At 41.2% G+C, this 16,180-nt stretch overlaps 1 protein-coding gene across 1 annotated transcript in view; it reads left to right on the top strand.

The window, feature by feature from the left end:
• The first annotated feature begins 11 nt into the window (after window positions 1–11).
• Window positions 12–16,180, top strand: part of DSG2 (desmoglein 2) — a 45,472-nt gene continuing 29,303 nt past the window's right edge. Inside the window, exon 1 of the mRNA XM_080379160.1 lies at window positions 12–14,936. Coding sequence (XP_080235286.1) covers window positions 14,454–14,936 — 483 coding nt within the window. The 5' untranslated portion in view covers window positions 12–14,453. The remainder of the gene's footprint in view (window positions 14,937–16,180) is intronic.

Here is a 16,180-nt window from a genome sequence, read left to right as displayed (position 1 = left end):
CAGCGCCCCTTCCTGTTGAAATCACCATTTGCACTGACACTCATTAGCTGCCACCCATCAAGAATATTGTTATTATTTATAACTAGGAAATAGTGCTAAAATGTCAGGGTTTCCTACTTACGTGAGGATCTCTGAAGGGTGCCCCATTTCAAGGTCAAACGCAGGACTTTGTCAGTGAAGGGGAAGTTGAAGGTAGCTTTAAATTTGTTTCTTCCTCTCCACCTAGCACTACAAGTGTACAAACAGATACTAATATTTTTGGAGAGAGATCTGATTACCGAATGGAGCAGTGAGAAGGGATCTTTGTGTGCATACAGTATCAGCATGAATTAATGTCTTATAAAAGAGTGTTAAAATACTATGCTGCTGGGTGATCTCTGACAATAAGCAGATTTGGCTTAATAGCCCCTCACTGACAAGACAGGAAAAGAATGTAATTAATAATTAGTCAACTCAAGACTAAATAAGCACTTTTAAATGATTAATTTTAGTTTGCATGTGATACAGGAAGTGTTACAAAGTGGCACTTTCAATTATCTCTCCCATCACCAACAATAGTTATAAATAATAATCATATAAACACAATATAGTTTCATTGCTTTCTGAAGTTCTCAGTCAAATACATACTTTGTCACGGCCTGCCATGCTCTCATGGCAAGGAGCATGACCAGCAATTTGCTGCACACAGCGCTGCTACGTTGACGCTGTCACCCAGGAAGATGTTGGCTTCATCTTTTCTCCATTACCGTTACAGCTTTCCTTAAATCTAAAAGGACTTCAGTGACAACCAGGAGCTCTTAGTCAGATTTTTGTGCCAAACCATGACTACCATTTAAATTTCCAGTGTCAAGTTATATTAAGAGGGCTATAATGTACCATGCCAGTTCTCTTTTCTAACACTGACAAGAAAATAAAGTCTTAGAAGCTTTGTGATGTGGGGACGCGACAGCAAGTATTGTATCACTGACGCTGGTAGTTGAAGTCCTTCATGAAAAGAAAAAAACACTTGGAGCAATATCAATTTGCTAATAAGCAATGTGGAGAATTGTTATTTCATATGTCAATGTATTTTGCATTGATATTTTCAAAGTGTTAATTGAAAAAGGCTTTATGATTCTATAATCTTAATTAAATCTGGCTTTTATTTTCCCACAAATACAGCTCTACTGGACTCTGTTATTCCAATAATACCTTAACGTGGCTTAGAATATGACCTGAAGGAGCAAAATACTGAAATATAGCGTTTATCTCATTTTACTTCTGTATCATATGTATAGTAACAATAGCATACACAACATTGCTTCAGTGTAAATACAATAGTTATACAGAGAGACTAGCTTTTTTGCTAGACCACCAAATCAGTAGTTTTCCCTCAAATTTTGCTTCTTCAGCTTTGATGGATAGGTTAGTGAGTAGTTTAAGAGTCGCCTGTGAACCTCCCACTCTCTAAAATAGAAAAGAAACTTCCAGTTGCATATCCAAATTATCTTATCTCAGAAGCAGATAACAAGTTTCTGAGTTTGGTATCAGGAAAAGTTTTTTTAAAACGTACTTTTGGAAATGCAACTAGATCTGCTGTCAAAGTCAACCTACAGCGCCCTCTGAGTCAATGCCACTGCTGAAAACACCCGAAATCCTCAGGAGTCATGACCAAAACCAAAGCTACCTCAAGAAAGCATCCCTTCTATGGCTTCGAGTCCTTTTCTGAAGCAACTGAGCATGCTAGGTGCTCTCCCCATAATATCCGAAGTACTGTTATTTTTACTTCATCCTTTAACCTTGATTAACTTATGTATCACTAAGATTGCATTGACTTCAGTGGAATGATCTCTCCTATACATTATGGGCCAACTGTAAGTATGGTTTCTGGAACCATTCTTTAAAGAAGGAAAATAGGTATTAATATATAAAGCTCTATCCTTTTATATCTGGAGAATGCGTGCTGAAATTCACTAAATCTGACATGCTCCCTTTCATTTTGCTAACTATTTACATTAAAAAAAAGCAAATATTTGAAATATCTATGACTCTCTGGGCATTTAGAAAGCCTATGCAGTACAGCTAAAGCTCACTAGAGGTATTTCTTAATGTAAAGAAAATGAAGTCTTGTGTAAATATTTCCATAATCATCTTATGCAAATCAGAACTATTTTTCCTAATTGTGCTTCAAAGTAATATAACTAGTCTTTGGGAGCACATGCTGAATTCTCTGTGGCCCTCTTGAACAGGAATGCTATGTGAAGTATGAGTGTCTGAACTAACTGTGGCTTCTTTGCATGTCTAAAAATAGAAAGGGGAAGAATTAATAGAGAAAAAATAATGTTTCAAAGGACAGATTTTGGTTATGCAGTAGCTGTCTACTACCTTTTTAAACTTTCTAAACTTTTAACTTTTAAAGATCAAAAGCTTATTATTTAATACCAATTTTGAAAGGTATCTAGCATTTTTTTATATTGGTGTCTCACATCAAACAGCAATCAGATTATCTGTCAGTGCATTTTTTAATATTAATCTATATTGCTGTGTAATTTTCACAAACTTTCTTAAAATTGTTTGCTTAGTGAGATGTGGATATTTTTAGATTACTACAAATTGTGGAAGAAAAATTTATCTGAAGATGTGAACAAATACATGGTTTATTAAAAAATCTGTGCAAATTCTTTTTCTAGCTTTATTATTTAAAAGTAGTATATAATTTAATCCTGACTAGGAGACATTAGTTTGTTTCTTTTCCTTCAGTTGTAATTTAGAAGCCCGCTTGCTGTCTACCTTTAATCGTATTGTTTAATAATGAAGTATGAATGGTTTTCAGGAGCAACAGACAAATTTGAGTAGTGGTATCAATCCTTCTCTAAACCATTCAAGCAAAAAACTCTTATTAAAGTGTCAGCAGTGTGCATCACCATGTCTATGGCTTTCTTTTTTTTACTTGGGTTTTATGGAGCAGGATCCTACAGTTTTACATAGGCTCATTGAGATCTTGGTATCATGAAAAGTATACTGCCATGGAAGAAAATGGAGCCACAAGCTGAGGGTCTCATTAGATTTCTGTCTTGGGAACACTGTCTGAATTTGAACTGCAGGTTTCGATACTTTTTACTCTGTCCTGATTTTGTGGTAATAAATACATTTAAACTGTTGTGAGCAGCACCTACTACGTGCAGTATGAAAAGACTACACAATTGAATCAAAAATAAAAGAAGTCTAATGTTTTGTTTGAATTAACATAACTATATAATTCAAATGCTCCTCACTATTGAGTGACCAAATGCATCATTTTCATTCTATTTAAAATTTAGTTAATATTACAGTGTTAATGTGTTTTCATAAATATTAGAGATTTGTTTGTAATTTCTTAATGGCACCAAAAAAACCCAATAAATGATCATTTGGAACATCATGTTGTAAGTAGAGTGGCTCAGGGTATTTTTTTTACTCCGTTTATCAGTGGGAAATGTAGTTTTCTTAAAACTGCTCGTTTTTACAGGAAAATTCTAGCTTTAATTTTCTTTCAGGAAAAAAAAAAAAAAAAAAAAAAAAAAGAAAAAGTGCTGATTTAGAAAGACAGGGCATCATCCCAGGGTTAAACTGTTTCATGTATCAGATTCACTGAGATACTTTAGGTTTTAGATCGTCAGGCAGAAATGTGCCAGGTCTCACAAGAATTATAGTACAATTTCCTCAAGCCATCATTCTCTGCATTGTTCTTTCTCTTTAGATGGCCTTTTCTGTGATACCCTTCTGTCCTGCAACTCTTAAACAGTGCTTCAGAGGAGCTATAGACTAAGGCTGGACACAAGCCACAGAGAAGAAAGAGAGCAAAAGGCACTGGGATCACTTTTGGGCAGCACAGGCATTGCAGGTACATTCAGTGCATACAGGTCAAGATGAGTTAAACCAAGCAAAAACTCCTTGGTTCTAAAAGGAAAACCTAAACATTTTGACTTTTCTGAATCAAATTTCTGCCTAATGTTCCAAGCCAGTATTCATGATAATAATTATTTTTTGTACAGAGACTTTTCAAAAAGGTTTATGTGAACTCAGTACAATATTTGTTTTAAAAAGAGAATTGTGTATTTACTTCTAAGTCTGATGTATCATTTCACTTTGCTTTAACATTTTGACATCTTTTTTCTCAGTATTTCATACAGAATTATTTTGGGCACTCACATGTACTTCAGATAATTATTTAAATATATTTTCAGGAAGATCAGTTATAAAAAAACATTGTCCATCTTCCAATTTATAGCAATGACATTGCTATCAGTCTGATGACACTGCTAGTTCCAGTGCAACAAAGATAATTTATCATTTATCTTCTGTATATTTAGAACCTAAGTGGAAATAAAGCAAAATTCTGTTAAACAAAACCATTTGTTATGCTCAAGCAACTTTAATTGAAATCTATAAAAGTGCATGTATAATTCAAAAAATGATTTAGTTATATATTTATGGTTCCATATTCCAAGCGCACGGAAATTTTACAAAAGGGGGAGCAATGAGAAAATTACAGTTGGTGACAGTTTTGGATGCACTTTTGTATAATAACAGATCTGTCATATTTTCTTTTTGTGACTAATAGTTTAACAGTGTCTTGTATTTCAGGATCCAGCACAACAAGGTATGAAAGGGAACAGTCATGAAAAGTCAATTTAGGAAACAGAAGCTGCTTAACTGACACCCATCACATACCCTGACCTTTGATATTCATCATACACTGTTGGGCCTACCTGCAAATTTAGTTAGCTAGCTGTTTAGCCCTTTTATTTTTCCTATTTTTTAGGAAAGTTCTAAACAATAAAATATATACTTATATAAAATAATATATATAAAATATATATATTACTTACAGGCTTTTTTCCAACTCATTCATTAAGGATTCCATTCAAGCCAGTCAAAATCTAGGTAAAACAGATTGTAATTTTGTAGCTGCAGGCTTTCACCTTACAGTGATCCGGGACCAAAGCCTGGGCAAGGGTCTGTCCATGAGCCAGTCAGTGTGGGCTCAGGCTGCCACAAAGGTGAATCATCTTGTGACACCAGATCAGTACTCAAGTGACAAAGATCTCTCCAGGACTACTTATAGAACCTTGGTAAGTTGCTTAATTTCTCTGAATGTTCACCAAATTTTCTGTGGAAAGGGGAATGAAAACTTAATCTCCTCCCTTTAGGAATATGACTATAAATTCATCAACACTTGTAATATGCTCAGGTGCTAAGGTGTTTTGGTAATACCTACAAATATATTGCCAGCAATGTGTCTGAAGCACACACACAGAGGACACTTTTTGAGCCTCTGATGCTGAATGTCTATTAAAATTAATGCCATTTAAATGTAAAATCTATTCTAGATCAATTATTTGTATATAAACAGCGAAATAACAGCTATTGGACATGCAAAATTTATTAATAGCAGAAAAGTAATGCTTTTCTTGTGTTTCTGGGTATGTAAGTCTGACTTCTATCTCCTTGATTTCCTTAGTTAATATATTACTGAATAAAAATGACCATGGTAGGCTGTAGAGGCACCATCAACAGGCTTAGAAAGGGACTAGGGAAATTCATGTGTAACAGGTCTATAAATACAAACTAAATAGCCTCATCTGGGTGAGTACCAGGGGATGGGCTACAAACAATGGCCAGGCCTGAACATGCTTTCTAAATGGCATCTCCCATTGCAGTTGTCAGAGACAGAATGAAAAGAAATACACCCATCTTTCTTGTCTTATCAGTCATGCAGGGGGTGCTCTCAGTTTTGTTACACCCAAGTTCAGAATCTAATCTGAAAATTCAGCAGAAGTATTACCAGTGATTGAAAATAGCTTTATCACCTTTGAAAAGTTGCCTAGTCTCAGTTCTAGGGGATTGCCTGGGATTTGCACTTTTTATAGAGGATTCATCTCAAAGCATCCGAAATAGGCAAGTCTTAATGGAAAGCTGTCAGCCTTAACACTGATGTTAACAAATATAGTTTGCACTTTCTCACCATCATAGCTGTGCAATCATTAGGAAAAAAATAAATGCAGCCCTTGGGTCTTTTGGGATTTTTTGCCTTTTGCCATCAAAATCAGAAAATATTTTGATTCAACAGAATATCAGTCAAGGTGGTGCAATACACATCCTGCAACCATCCCACACAGAAATGTGCATGTCCACAACCCACCCTGATGAAAGCTTCACCAGAGACAACTCTTATTATGTTCTATCACCATTTGCGATTCACAGAGTAACTCTGTAATTGCTTTTATCAATATAATTTTATACTTCAAAAAGAAAATATTATTAGGGTAAGTTGTGAAAACAACTTTGGCATCACCCTTAACATTTCATTTCTCTAAGAAAAGCCTATGTAGAATGCCTGCATTTTTAATATTGTATAAGCCAACTGAGGAATAAAACCAACAGCTCCAATGTGTGACAGACTTGCCACACTTTAGAGAACTTCATATGTGTCCCTTTCAGTGTAATGTATCACAAGCTGCGCCATGCCATGCACCATGTTGCAGACAAAATCGTCAGCAAAACTTTCATCTCGAAAGTTCCACTGGTTCCATTACACACACCATGAATTAAGAGCTATGTCAAAAGCAGGTCTTTCTCACTCACAAAGCAAACCACTGCTGATTTTTTTGACTTTACATGGAATTGAGTTCTCTGTTGAGAGACTCAGCTGTGACTAGGTTGACTCACTTGATATTTTAATCTCCTGAAACTGCATCTTGTCACTTCCTCCTTTATCCTCAAAATAATTCCCTTGATTAAATTTAGCTAAGATTAAAGTATTTTCACTTGTGACAGGCCTTTGACACTAATATATGATGACAGGCATGAGTCTTCACGGCACTACTTCTTTCCTCTTTTGTCATCAGTAAGTACTTGTAAAGAGGATCGGCCACATGAAGCCCCTACAGCATGAACATAAAGAAGTGAAGAGTGAGTTTAGGATTTACAGTAATTTCCACAAGCAATATTCAAGAGAACAGGGGCTGACGTGCAAAGTTCATGTAAAACTAGGCAACGTGGCAAATTCTTGACAACATATATTCTTGTTTTGATTTGTAGGTGAAAAGAAAAAGAGAAGGTGAAGGAGCATCTAGGTTTTTTCCTTGGAGGTCAGCAGGGGGGTTTGGCATGAGGGCATGAGAGGGGAAAAGAGAGGAAAAAAAAGAAAAGTCTAAACCTGGGAAATGCTTTAGACCTCAGCATCATCCATTCAAGTTATTACAAGACAAATTAAGTGCACACAAAGTTATAGGGTCAGATTCTACATCCCCGATCACAAATGAACAGCACCTGATGACGTCAGTAGCCCCCCTCAGATCAGCAGGAGACACTGAACAGGAGAGCCCAGCAGTTTAAAGGACGGGACCTCGCAGTCCTATCTAACTTGTGTTTTATTCAGTCAAATTGCTTTCTGTTAACGGAAATGGGAACAGAAGGGACTTTACACAGGACCAACTCTACTGCTATCTTTCCTGACAAATGGCCATCCTAACCCTAAGATCTTGCAGTAATGAGGATTCAACTCAGCCTCCCAGGTGGAACAAGTCCTTTAATTACTACTGGAAAATTCAGCTGGTAGCTTACTTACGTATCCCTTTTTGCAGTTTCTCATTCTCTGTAAATGCAGAGAGCATGCAAGCCCTTTTTCATGTCCTTTTAAATATCACGGAATCATAGAACGGTTTGGGTTGGAAGGGCCCTTCAAAGTTTATCTAGTCCAACCCCCTGGGCTTGTGATTCATCCTGCCTTACTGGATTTTCTCGGACTCTGTGAGGACATGGGAACCAAGATTTCCTTTTATCTTTATATTGACCATTTTGTCTCTATTAGTCTGAATTATGTGACTCCTTCTGAGTGCCCTTCTCACTTTATAAATCAAAAACTTAGAAAATTTAAGAATATGCATATAGACTGTGTCCTGAGGTTTTTTGCTTTTTCAGTTAACTTGGAATTATTTTTATTATTATTATATATTAATTGTTTTTATTAACTGTTACAATATTTGCTTGGCCTAATATGCATTCTCATTTATCCTGCATAAAACTTTTAAAGAACACTAGTAATTTTTTAGTGTAAATACAACTAATGCCACTGTATTCCAAAATCAAACATGTTTTCTGATAGTTCAGCTATGCAAAGTACCTCAGCAAAAAGAACAACCCACCTAATTCTGTAAGAATGATTAATATAAAAGCCTATTCACAAAGTTCTACAACAACCTGTTAGGAAACCTTATAAATAATGATAGAATAAATTTATATTCCATACATTTTTTCAGCCTTGGGTATTTTGCATCACTTTAATAGATTTCTCTCTCATAAATATTTTACTTTTTTATGATGAACACCACCACAGATATGTGTGAGGTTATGTCCATGTGTAAGATGAGAACAGTCATTTTTGCCCCAAGGCTTTTCAGGTGGTCTTAGGTGGGTCTTTGCAGCTGGCATAAGCTGAGTTATTTTAGGACTGTGTCTTCCTGGGGGGCTGTGAGTTGACTTGTGGACTCATGTAATGAATTCAGGGTAGGCATTAGAAAAGTATCGCCTCCAACGGTTTAGTCTGTAACCTCACTGCAGTGCAGGCAAATTACCAGGACGATTAGAAGCAGAACCAGAGGTCAAAGTATCCTTTCCACTATGCCATCATTAACATAATTTAATGAGAGGGTTTGGCACATGGATGGTATTGTGGTGACTCTCAACTAAGAACATGAGCTAAAGGTAGTGAAAACATACCCTAACACATCAGCCAGCTCCTCTGTTTATTGATATGACAGACGTGTACCCTCCAACAAGCTAGCCAACACTTGGAAACAGCATGTTTTTCGATGAGGTACTCTGTGGTGAAACAACCAAGAGTGAGGTTTTAGTTAGCATTCAGATGTATATGTCACACACCAATGTAACTTTCAAATTGTTTTTTTAAGAAGTAAAGCCCCTTTTAATAGGGCCTGTAGCAATAGGACAAGGGGTAATGGTTTCAAATTAAACTAAGGTAGGTTCAGTCTAGATATAAGGAAGAAATTTTTTTACAGTGAGGGTGGTGAAACACTGAAACAGGTTGCCCAGAGAGGTGGTAGATGCCCCATCACTGGAAATGTTCAGGGTCAGGCTGGACGAGACTTAGAGCAACCTGATCTAGTTGAAAGTGTCCCTGCTCATTACAAGGGAGGTAAACTAGGTGACTTGCAGAGTCTCTTCCAACTCAAACCATTCCATGATTCTGTGATGTTATGATTCTATGAAAATTTGAAGGAACTTTCCCTGTTAACACATCCAGTCCACTGATAACTGGCAACCACATTACAGAATCTCTTTTATAAACTGACTGAAATCAGTTCTTGTCCCTGCATTTCTAACTGAAAGTCACTCCAAATCCCACCAATCTGAGAGTTCGCTGTTCTAATCTCCAGCCTAAAATTCAGACCAGTTGATACCTGGTTTTGTGCTGGTGTTGTTCTTTCACTTTTAAAATGAAGAACTTTTTTTTTTTTTCCCAGCTGAGTCAACCCCTACTAAGGTTACCTGCTAACTTAGCATAGAGGCATACACAAGAATTTGGAGTGTATTAGCCCATGTACTTCAATTGTGACAGAAGAAATCATGGAATAATATTCTTTTTATCCTGAGACAGGGAATGAGGGAATGCCACATTGCTGTATCTACAGTCCCTGAAAACTTTCACTGCACTGCACCATGGCAGCTGGTACTGGACTTGACAAATTACAGTGAGAACTGCAGAAGTTGCTTCCATAGCCCAAGCTGCAACTTTTCAAAATAATCTTCCTGTTCAATACAGTTCAGTTGTCCAGCATTGATGAAGATTCATGGACCAAAAAAAGGCTAATATTTCTGCTTATGCCAAACACAAGTAAAAGTCAGCAGTGTGCCCTGCAGCCGAGAGGGCAAACCGCATCCTGGGGGGCATCAAACACAGCACAACCAGCTGGTCAAAAGAGGTGATTATCCTGCTGCGTTCAATGTTGGTGTGGCCTCGCCTCGAGTACGGTGTGCAGTTCTGGGCCCACAACTCAAGAAAGATGTAAAGGTCCTTGAAAGTGTCCAGAGGAGGAGGGCAACAAAGCTGGTGAAAGGGCTGGAAGGCACGTCCTGTGGGGAGCAGCTGAGGACTCTGGGTTTGTTTAGTGTGGAGAAAAGGACGTTGAGGGGTGACCTCATTGCTCTCTACAGCTTCCTGAGGAGAGGATGTGGGGAGGGAGGTGCTGAGCTCTTCTCCCTGGTACCCAGTGATAAGATGTGTGGGAATGGTCCAAAGCTGCATCAGGGAAGGTTTAGACTGGACATTAGGAAGTATTTCTTTACCAAGCAGGTGGTCAAACATTGGAACAGGCTTCCTAGAGCAGTGGTTGATGGCTCAAGCCTGCCAGTGTTTAAGGGGCATTTGGACAATACCCTCAATAACATCCTTTAACTTTTTGTCGGCCCTGAAATGGTCAGGCAGTTGCACTGGATGATCATTGTATGTGCCTTCCAACTGAAAGTCTGGTCTGTTCCATTCTGTTCTGTTCCATTGAAGTAGCTGCACAGCAAAGCAACCGTTTGTATTTACCTATATGCTCTCTGTCGTGTAAGTTTTCCCAGAAAATCACACTACTCTGAAAATACAGACTGGAGACAATTTCTGAGTGAGTGGCCTCAGTTGCTATGCAGAGGAAAACAACAAAAGAGTTGCTCTGCCACTCCTTGTTTTGTATGCATAAAAGACAGTATTTCATGCTGTCAGACAGTAACAAAACACCTGTGTTCAGGGCAAGGATCTGGTCTGGCTTTTTTACAGCCCCGCCAATCCCACAGCTCGCCGTTTGGCAGCCTTATTCATGCCTACAGCTGCAGCTGGCACCTGGAAAGTCAAACAACGCGGCCACACCGGCAAAGAAAAACCAGGCAGGCAGCAAACAGCAGAGTGGATATAGGGGAAAGAGCTGAAGAGAGAAAGATAAGGAGAAAGCAGCTGAGTAAGAGAGAGCAGGTAAAGCAAAAGAAAGCAGGGGAATTATTCCTGTGGTTATAAGGAAATAAACAGCTTGTATTTGTTTAAGGAGAGTGACAGGAGGCATGGAGAATCAAAAACACAGTTAATGCACAGGGGAAAAACAATTACTCTGTTCTGAGAGTGTCAAGTGTTTACTTAAAGTATCAAACCCTGTTGCTAATATACTTCTCTCCTCAGTCCACTCATTTTTCCCCCTCAAGGGCCCTGGTCCTGCAAAACACTTTGAAGCCGGTAACCGCACGCAGTGCAACCACTGCAGTCCCAATAGCTGTCTGCGGGTTAGGAACCCTCTCTGTGATGTGCATATTTTTTCACAGAATATGCATTATTCATTACATATTTTGAATAACTAAATGCAATTTTGATATATTCATGCACAGACTTGATACACTGCTTTCTACTGGGATCTTTTCCCAAAAACTGAGTGGCAGCTGGGGCCATGGTGCAGTAAAGAATCTTTAAACAATGCAGAAAAGATTAATGGCATAATTTCAAACAAAGTGAGATGTTTGCATGATAGGTTCATATGAATAATAAATTAATTTCACATTTCATTCCTAAGGACTCACTCTGGGTTTTCCAATTAACACCGTTTGCTAGATACTGCATTTGTCTCTCTTGATTGAATCATTTGTCTAAAAGAAACTGTACTTTTCTAGGAAAAAAAAACAAACAAAAACCCCCAACAAAAATCCACAGCTGCAGTAAAGTCACCTTTGCTTTTGTAGGAAGCAGAGGTGGACTCTGCTGGTCTGATGTAAAGCACATCCTTGTCTTCTGATACTTGGAGGAATTTTACCAGTGTGCTTAACTGTAAATGTTGCAACTATGTACGCATGGCATGGCCGAGCTGCACAATGCCGTCGTATTATGTAGTTTAGCTACTAGTAGAAAGCTGCATTGTATAGTTTAGCTGCTAAGTCGATAAGAACCAGTCCAAAACCAAGACATGAGCCGAGAGTGCTGAAACAGGGCCAGAGGAAGAGAAGGTGATGAAAAAGATGAGAAGAAGATGAGGAAGATGACAAGGAAGAGGATAAGGAAAGGATGAAGATGTCCCAAATGACCACCAGAGGAGCCCTGACCATTAGGCCACATGCGTAGCAGGAGTGTAGATATAGTAAGTAGTTCATGGAACTGTAATGCACATGCTAACAGTTTCTCAGAAATGTCATCAATATGTATAGAAAGGCCATATAAAGATGAACAGAGAAAAAAGTCGGTATGCATGTTGGGCGGGACTTATCCCCTGTGCATCCAGCACCGAACATAAAGAACGCCTGCTTTCTAATACTCCAAGCCAGGTATTAGAGAGTTTTGTCTCCGATTTTTCAGTATCACCTCCACCCCAGGGAAGCCGGTAGCTGACTGGCACTGCTTTGAAGCATTACGCAGCGTAAGGAGGAAGTGACAGGCAGAGCTAAGGACAAGGCAAGGTTTCAGGGGAGCCACCAAGGGCCAGCCACTGTCCCTTGCTCCAAGGACACTTGCTAGAATACTTGTGCTGACAACAATTATCCCTGAAAGCAAACACTCTCCCTCACCAGAATAGTTAGGTTGTCTTAGATGACAATTTATTTGCTGTTAAAAGCTTATCAAGAGAATTTAGACAGATGTTTGTGCTTTGAGAAAGGATCAACCTGGTGCACGCCCCACACCTTGGAAAGCCCCTGTCCTCGCCAGGCGTGAAGAAGGGCTCATCTGCTTTTATGGCTTGAAAAGCAAAGATGAACTTCCTCTTGGTTCTGCAGTGTTGGTGAACTCTGAACTGCTGATGTCTCCAGAGGGAAAACAGAAATCTAATGTTCCACGGATCCTCCCGCACGAACGGATTGTATGGGCAGAGCTGCGGCTTGGTTGGGGGGGGAGGACTGTTTAGCAGCTGCCAGGTTAAAGTCCAGGAAAGGCACAAAGAAATTTGACTTCAGTGGTCGGTGACACAGTTAACTAGCTGTGCTAGAAAAAAAATGATACTGTTTGACATTTATTTCATAACGTCAGGCAAATTATTTCTGTAAAGTATGACTAATAGACATTTTTCATACAAGAGAACTAGGTAAAAAAAAAGCCCCAAACTTTTTCATGGTGACTGAGGGTCTTGTAAGATGCACAGGACATGTAGCTGACCCACGTTTAAAGTTATAAGCAACATAAAACAGAATAATTTACAGAAGAGCTTCTGTCTCTCTGTGGCTATTGAGCTCTGTGAAGGAGTTATTCTACTCACTCCTCCCATAAACACATCGGTAACTTCAAAAGGAAATCAGTGCTAAGTATTTTTGAAAGGAAATTAGATTAGATATTTACTTCGTCATCTCAGCATTAAAAAATTGGCAAAAGCTGTAAATATACATATTTACTAACACCTCATTAACAGTGTGTTGGACAGGCAAACAAAAACTGTTTCAGAACTCAGAGCAACTCGCAGATTAAGATGAAAGTCACAAATCAAGGATCTTCTGTTACAGCATTTTCATGCAAAGAAATACTTTCAAGTTACACTTAACCATCGGGCTAGAAAATGTAATACACAGCTAGAATGAAAATCTACTTCTAAATCACCGAATTAAAAGCAGTGTAATATGAGGACTCTCTGAGACGTGCTTTGCCTCATTTGCCTCAAACAGGAATTTCTAAAAGAGAATGACACAGTACTTCTACTAACATTAGTTGCACTAGCTACACTGGCTCTTAAACCTGTACCAAACTACACCTCTGCCCTGAAGAAGATCCTCAGAGGATCTCAGGGTGTATTCTTGCACAAACGTATACATTTCTGTTGGGTTCCAAAGTGATCAGTCCAACGCAGCAACTCAGTGACGGAACCAAGAAAGAACATGGAAACCTTTAACACCGTGCATGTTGTGTATATTGGTTTCTTTGATTCTGCCCTTTGTTGTCTTTAAACTAAGGAAATTATATTTATGCAGGGGTATCAGCATACTCCGTAAACTGTGAAATTCTAATCAAATAATACAAATAGATGTACATAACTTCAGAATAAATTGTGAGGTAAAGCTGTTTCCCTTGTAATCCCCATGTAAACTATAACCGTTGCAACTGCTATCACATGCAATGTGAAATTATTTATCGTACACTGTTACAACATGTAGTAAGGGGACATAATGTATTTGAAAAGACCCCCCCTATAAGGCTGGTTCGCCAAGTCCTAACAGTATGACATGTAGTATCATAACCAGCCACCTCAGGAATTATTTATAATTGAGCGCAACCTTAGAAAGATTAATTACGTGCCTGCCCCAAAGAAGATAGGATGTACGGGAAGTGTATTTAATTGTTTCGCCATCACAAAGAATCAGGTAAGCCTTCCTAAGCATCAATTAATTAGGTGTATCCAGGAAAGATCTCTGCCAGATAAAGCCAAAAAGAACATGGCCCAGGGAGTGTTAAAAAGAAGATTACGGGGAAGGTTATGATAAAAAAACTCACGGTTTTATTTTCCCACGAGACTCCATTCCCTACCCACCCCACCCCCAATTCCTCCTTAATTGATTACTTTGTTGTCGCAGCCGCTTTGCATGCCTCCTGCAGCTCCAGCTCGCTGTTCCTGGCGAGGGGGAAATCGAACCTTGCCACCCGCGGGGAAACTGCGACCGGCGGCCCCGGGCTGCCTCTGCGGGCTCCCAGGCGCAGGGCGGTGGGCCGGGCCGGGCCGGGCCGGGCGGGGCCGGGGCCGGGGCCGGGTCCAGGGCCGGGGCCGGGGCGGGCCGAGCGCCACCTGCCTCCGCCCGGCACACTCCACCCACCCGCGGCTACTTGTGCGCCCCTCGACGTGCCGCCGCCATTTCCCCCCGTGGGCGGCCCGAGGAGGGGACCCCGTGCCGGGCAAGGCGCGGAGAAGACGGTGGCCATGTCGCGGGGCGCCGCCGCGGCGGGGCGGCTGCTGGTGCTGCTGGTGAGTCGGGGCCCCGACGGGGCGCGCCTGGCCGCGGGGGTCCCCCCGAGCGGGCGGGGGGAAGCGCCGCCGTGCGGCGCGAACGGTGCGGGAGGGAGCGGCGGCACCGCCCGGCCCCGGCGCCGCGGGGGGCTGGAGTGCGAGCGCGGGGGGGCCCCTCCCGTCGGGCCTTGGCAGCCCTCCGCCGCCGGTGCTGGGGACGGGGTTTCTCCCTCGCTTTGCAAGCGGGCGAAAGCCGTCGCCGCTCGCTGTCCGAGGGCGGGTGAAGGGAGGAAGAGGCGGCTGGAGCGGTACCCGGGATGGGTGGGGCTTCGGGAGACGCCGGGGGGAACAGGAACGCGGTGAAGCGTTCGGGCTGTTGCCGTCTTCGTGTTCAGCGTGTTATCTGTGTTAAGAAATCGCGTTGCCTTTTTGAAGGAGTAGTGCCGGGAGGGAGAATGGATCATGAAGTATGATTTAATGGAAGTTTTTATCGCCTTAGAGAAATGATGCCAAATTCTTAACAATCCAAGACGCTTCAGGCTTTCTCCTTCCCTGCCCTCACTCGTTTTTTAGCCCACAGCCTTTAGACCTTCCATCCTCTGAAACGCCTTCTCAGGCTAAAAGCAAGGAGAGTTTCACGACCGCAGCGCCCGGTTTATTTGATCCGGGAGGGTGTTTCCAGCCTGTTTCTAGGCGTTTTACAGAAAGCTCCTTCATACCCGCCGCACTGTTCGTTAGCCCTTCCCCGTTCCACGCTGGCGCAACGCCTGCAGGAGCCGGGCGGCTGCGGCGCAGCCAAAGGCAGGGCTGGAGGCCAGGCCGCCGGGGAGCCGCCGGGGAGCCGCCGGGGAGCCGCCGGGGAGCCGGGCGGCCTGCGGCTCGCTTGCGTGGTCAGGCGGCCGGGTGCTGTAGGTTGGAAACTTGCTCCCTGGGCTCGGAATCCAGCTACATCGGATTTGTCAGCTGGAGACCTGTTGCCTGATAACTTTGATGTAGACTTCTGGTTGGCCGCGGGTCGGCCAGCGACAGGCCACCCGCTTCTTTGCAGCAAGCTGGGAGTTAGAGTTTGGTTGGAAAGGTTTTGCCCAAAAGAGCCACGGGGAACATGCGGAATGCTACTTGTACAAAAGTTTTCACTGATTTTTTCTGTAATACCTGAAGCCACAACATCATCCATTTTGGTGGGCTTGCACGGGCACAGGGTGCTGTTGGTTTTGCCTGAAGAAAAGAGGAAAATTATTTTTCTCAAACCTGATCATCCT

The sequence above is a fragment of the Falco punctatus genome (genome assembly GCF_963210335.1).
Source record: "Falco punctatus genome assembly, chromosome: 3".
Lineage (NCBI taxonomy): Eukaryota > Metazoa > Chordata > Aves > Falconiformes > Falconidae > Falco > Falco punctatus.
The sequence above is the reverse complement of the archived record's forward strand: the minus strand, read 5'-3'. Positions and strand labels throughout refer to the sequence as shown.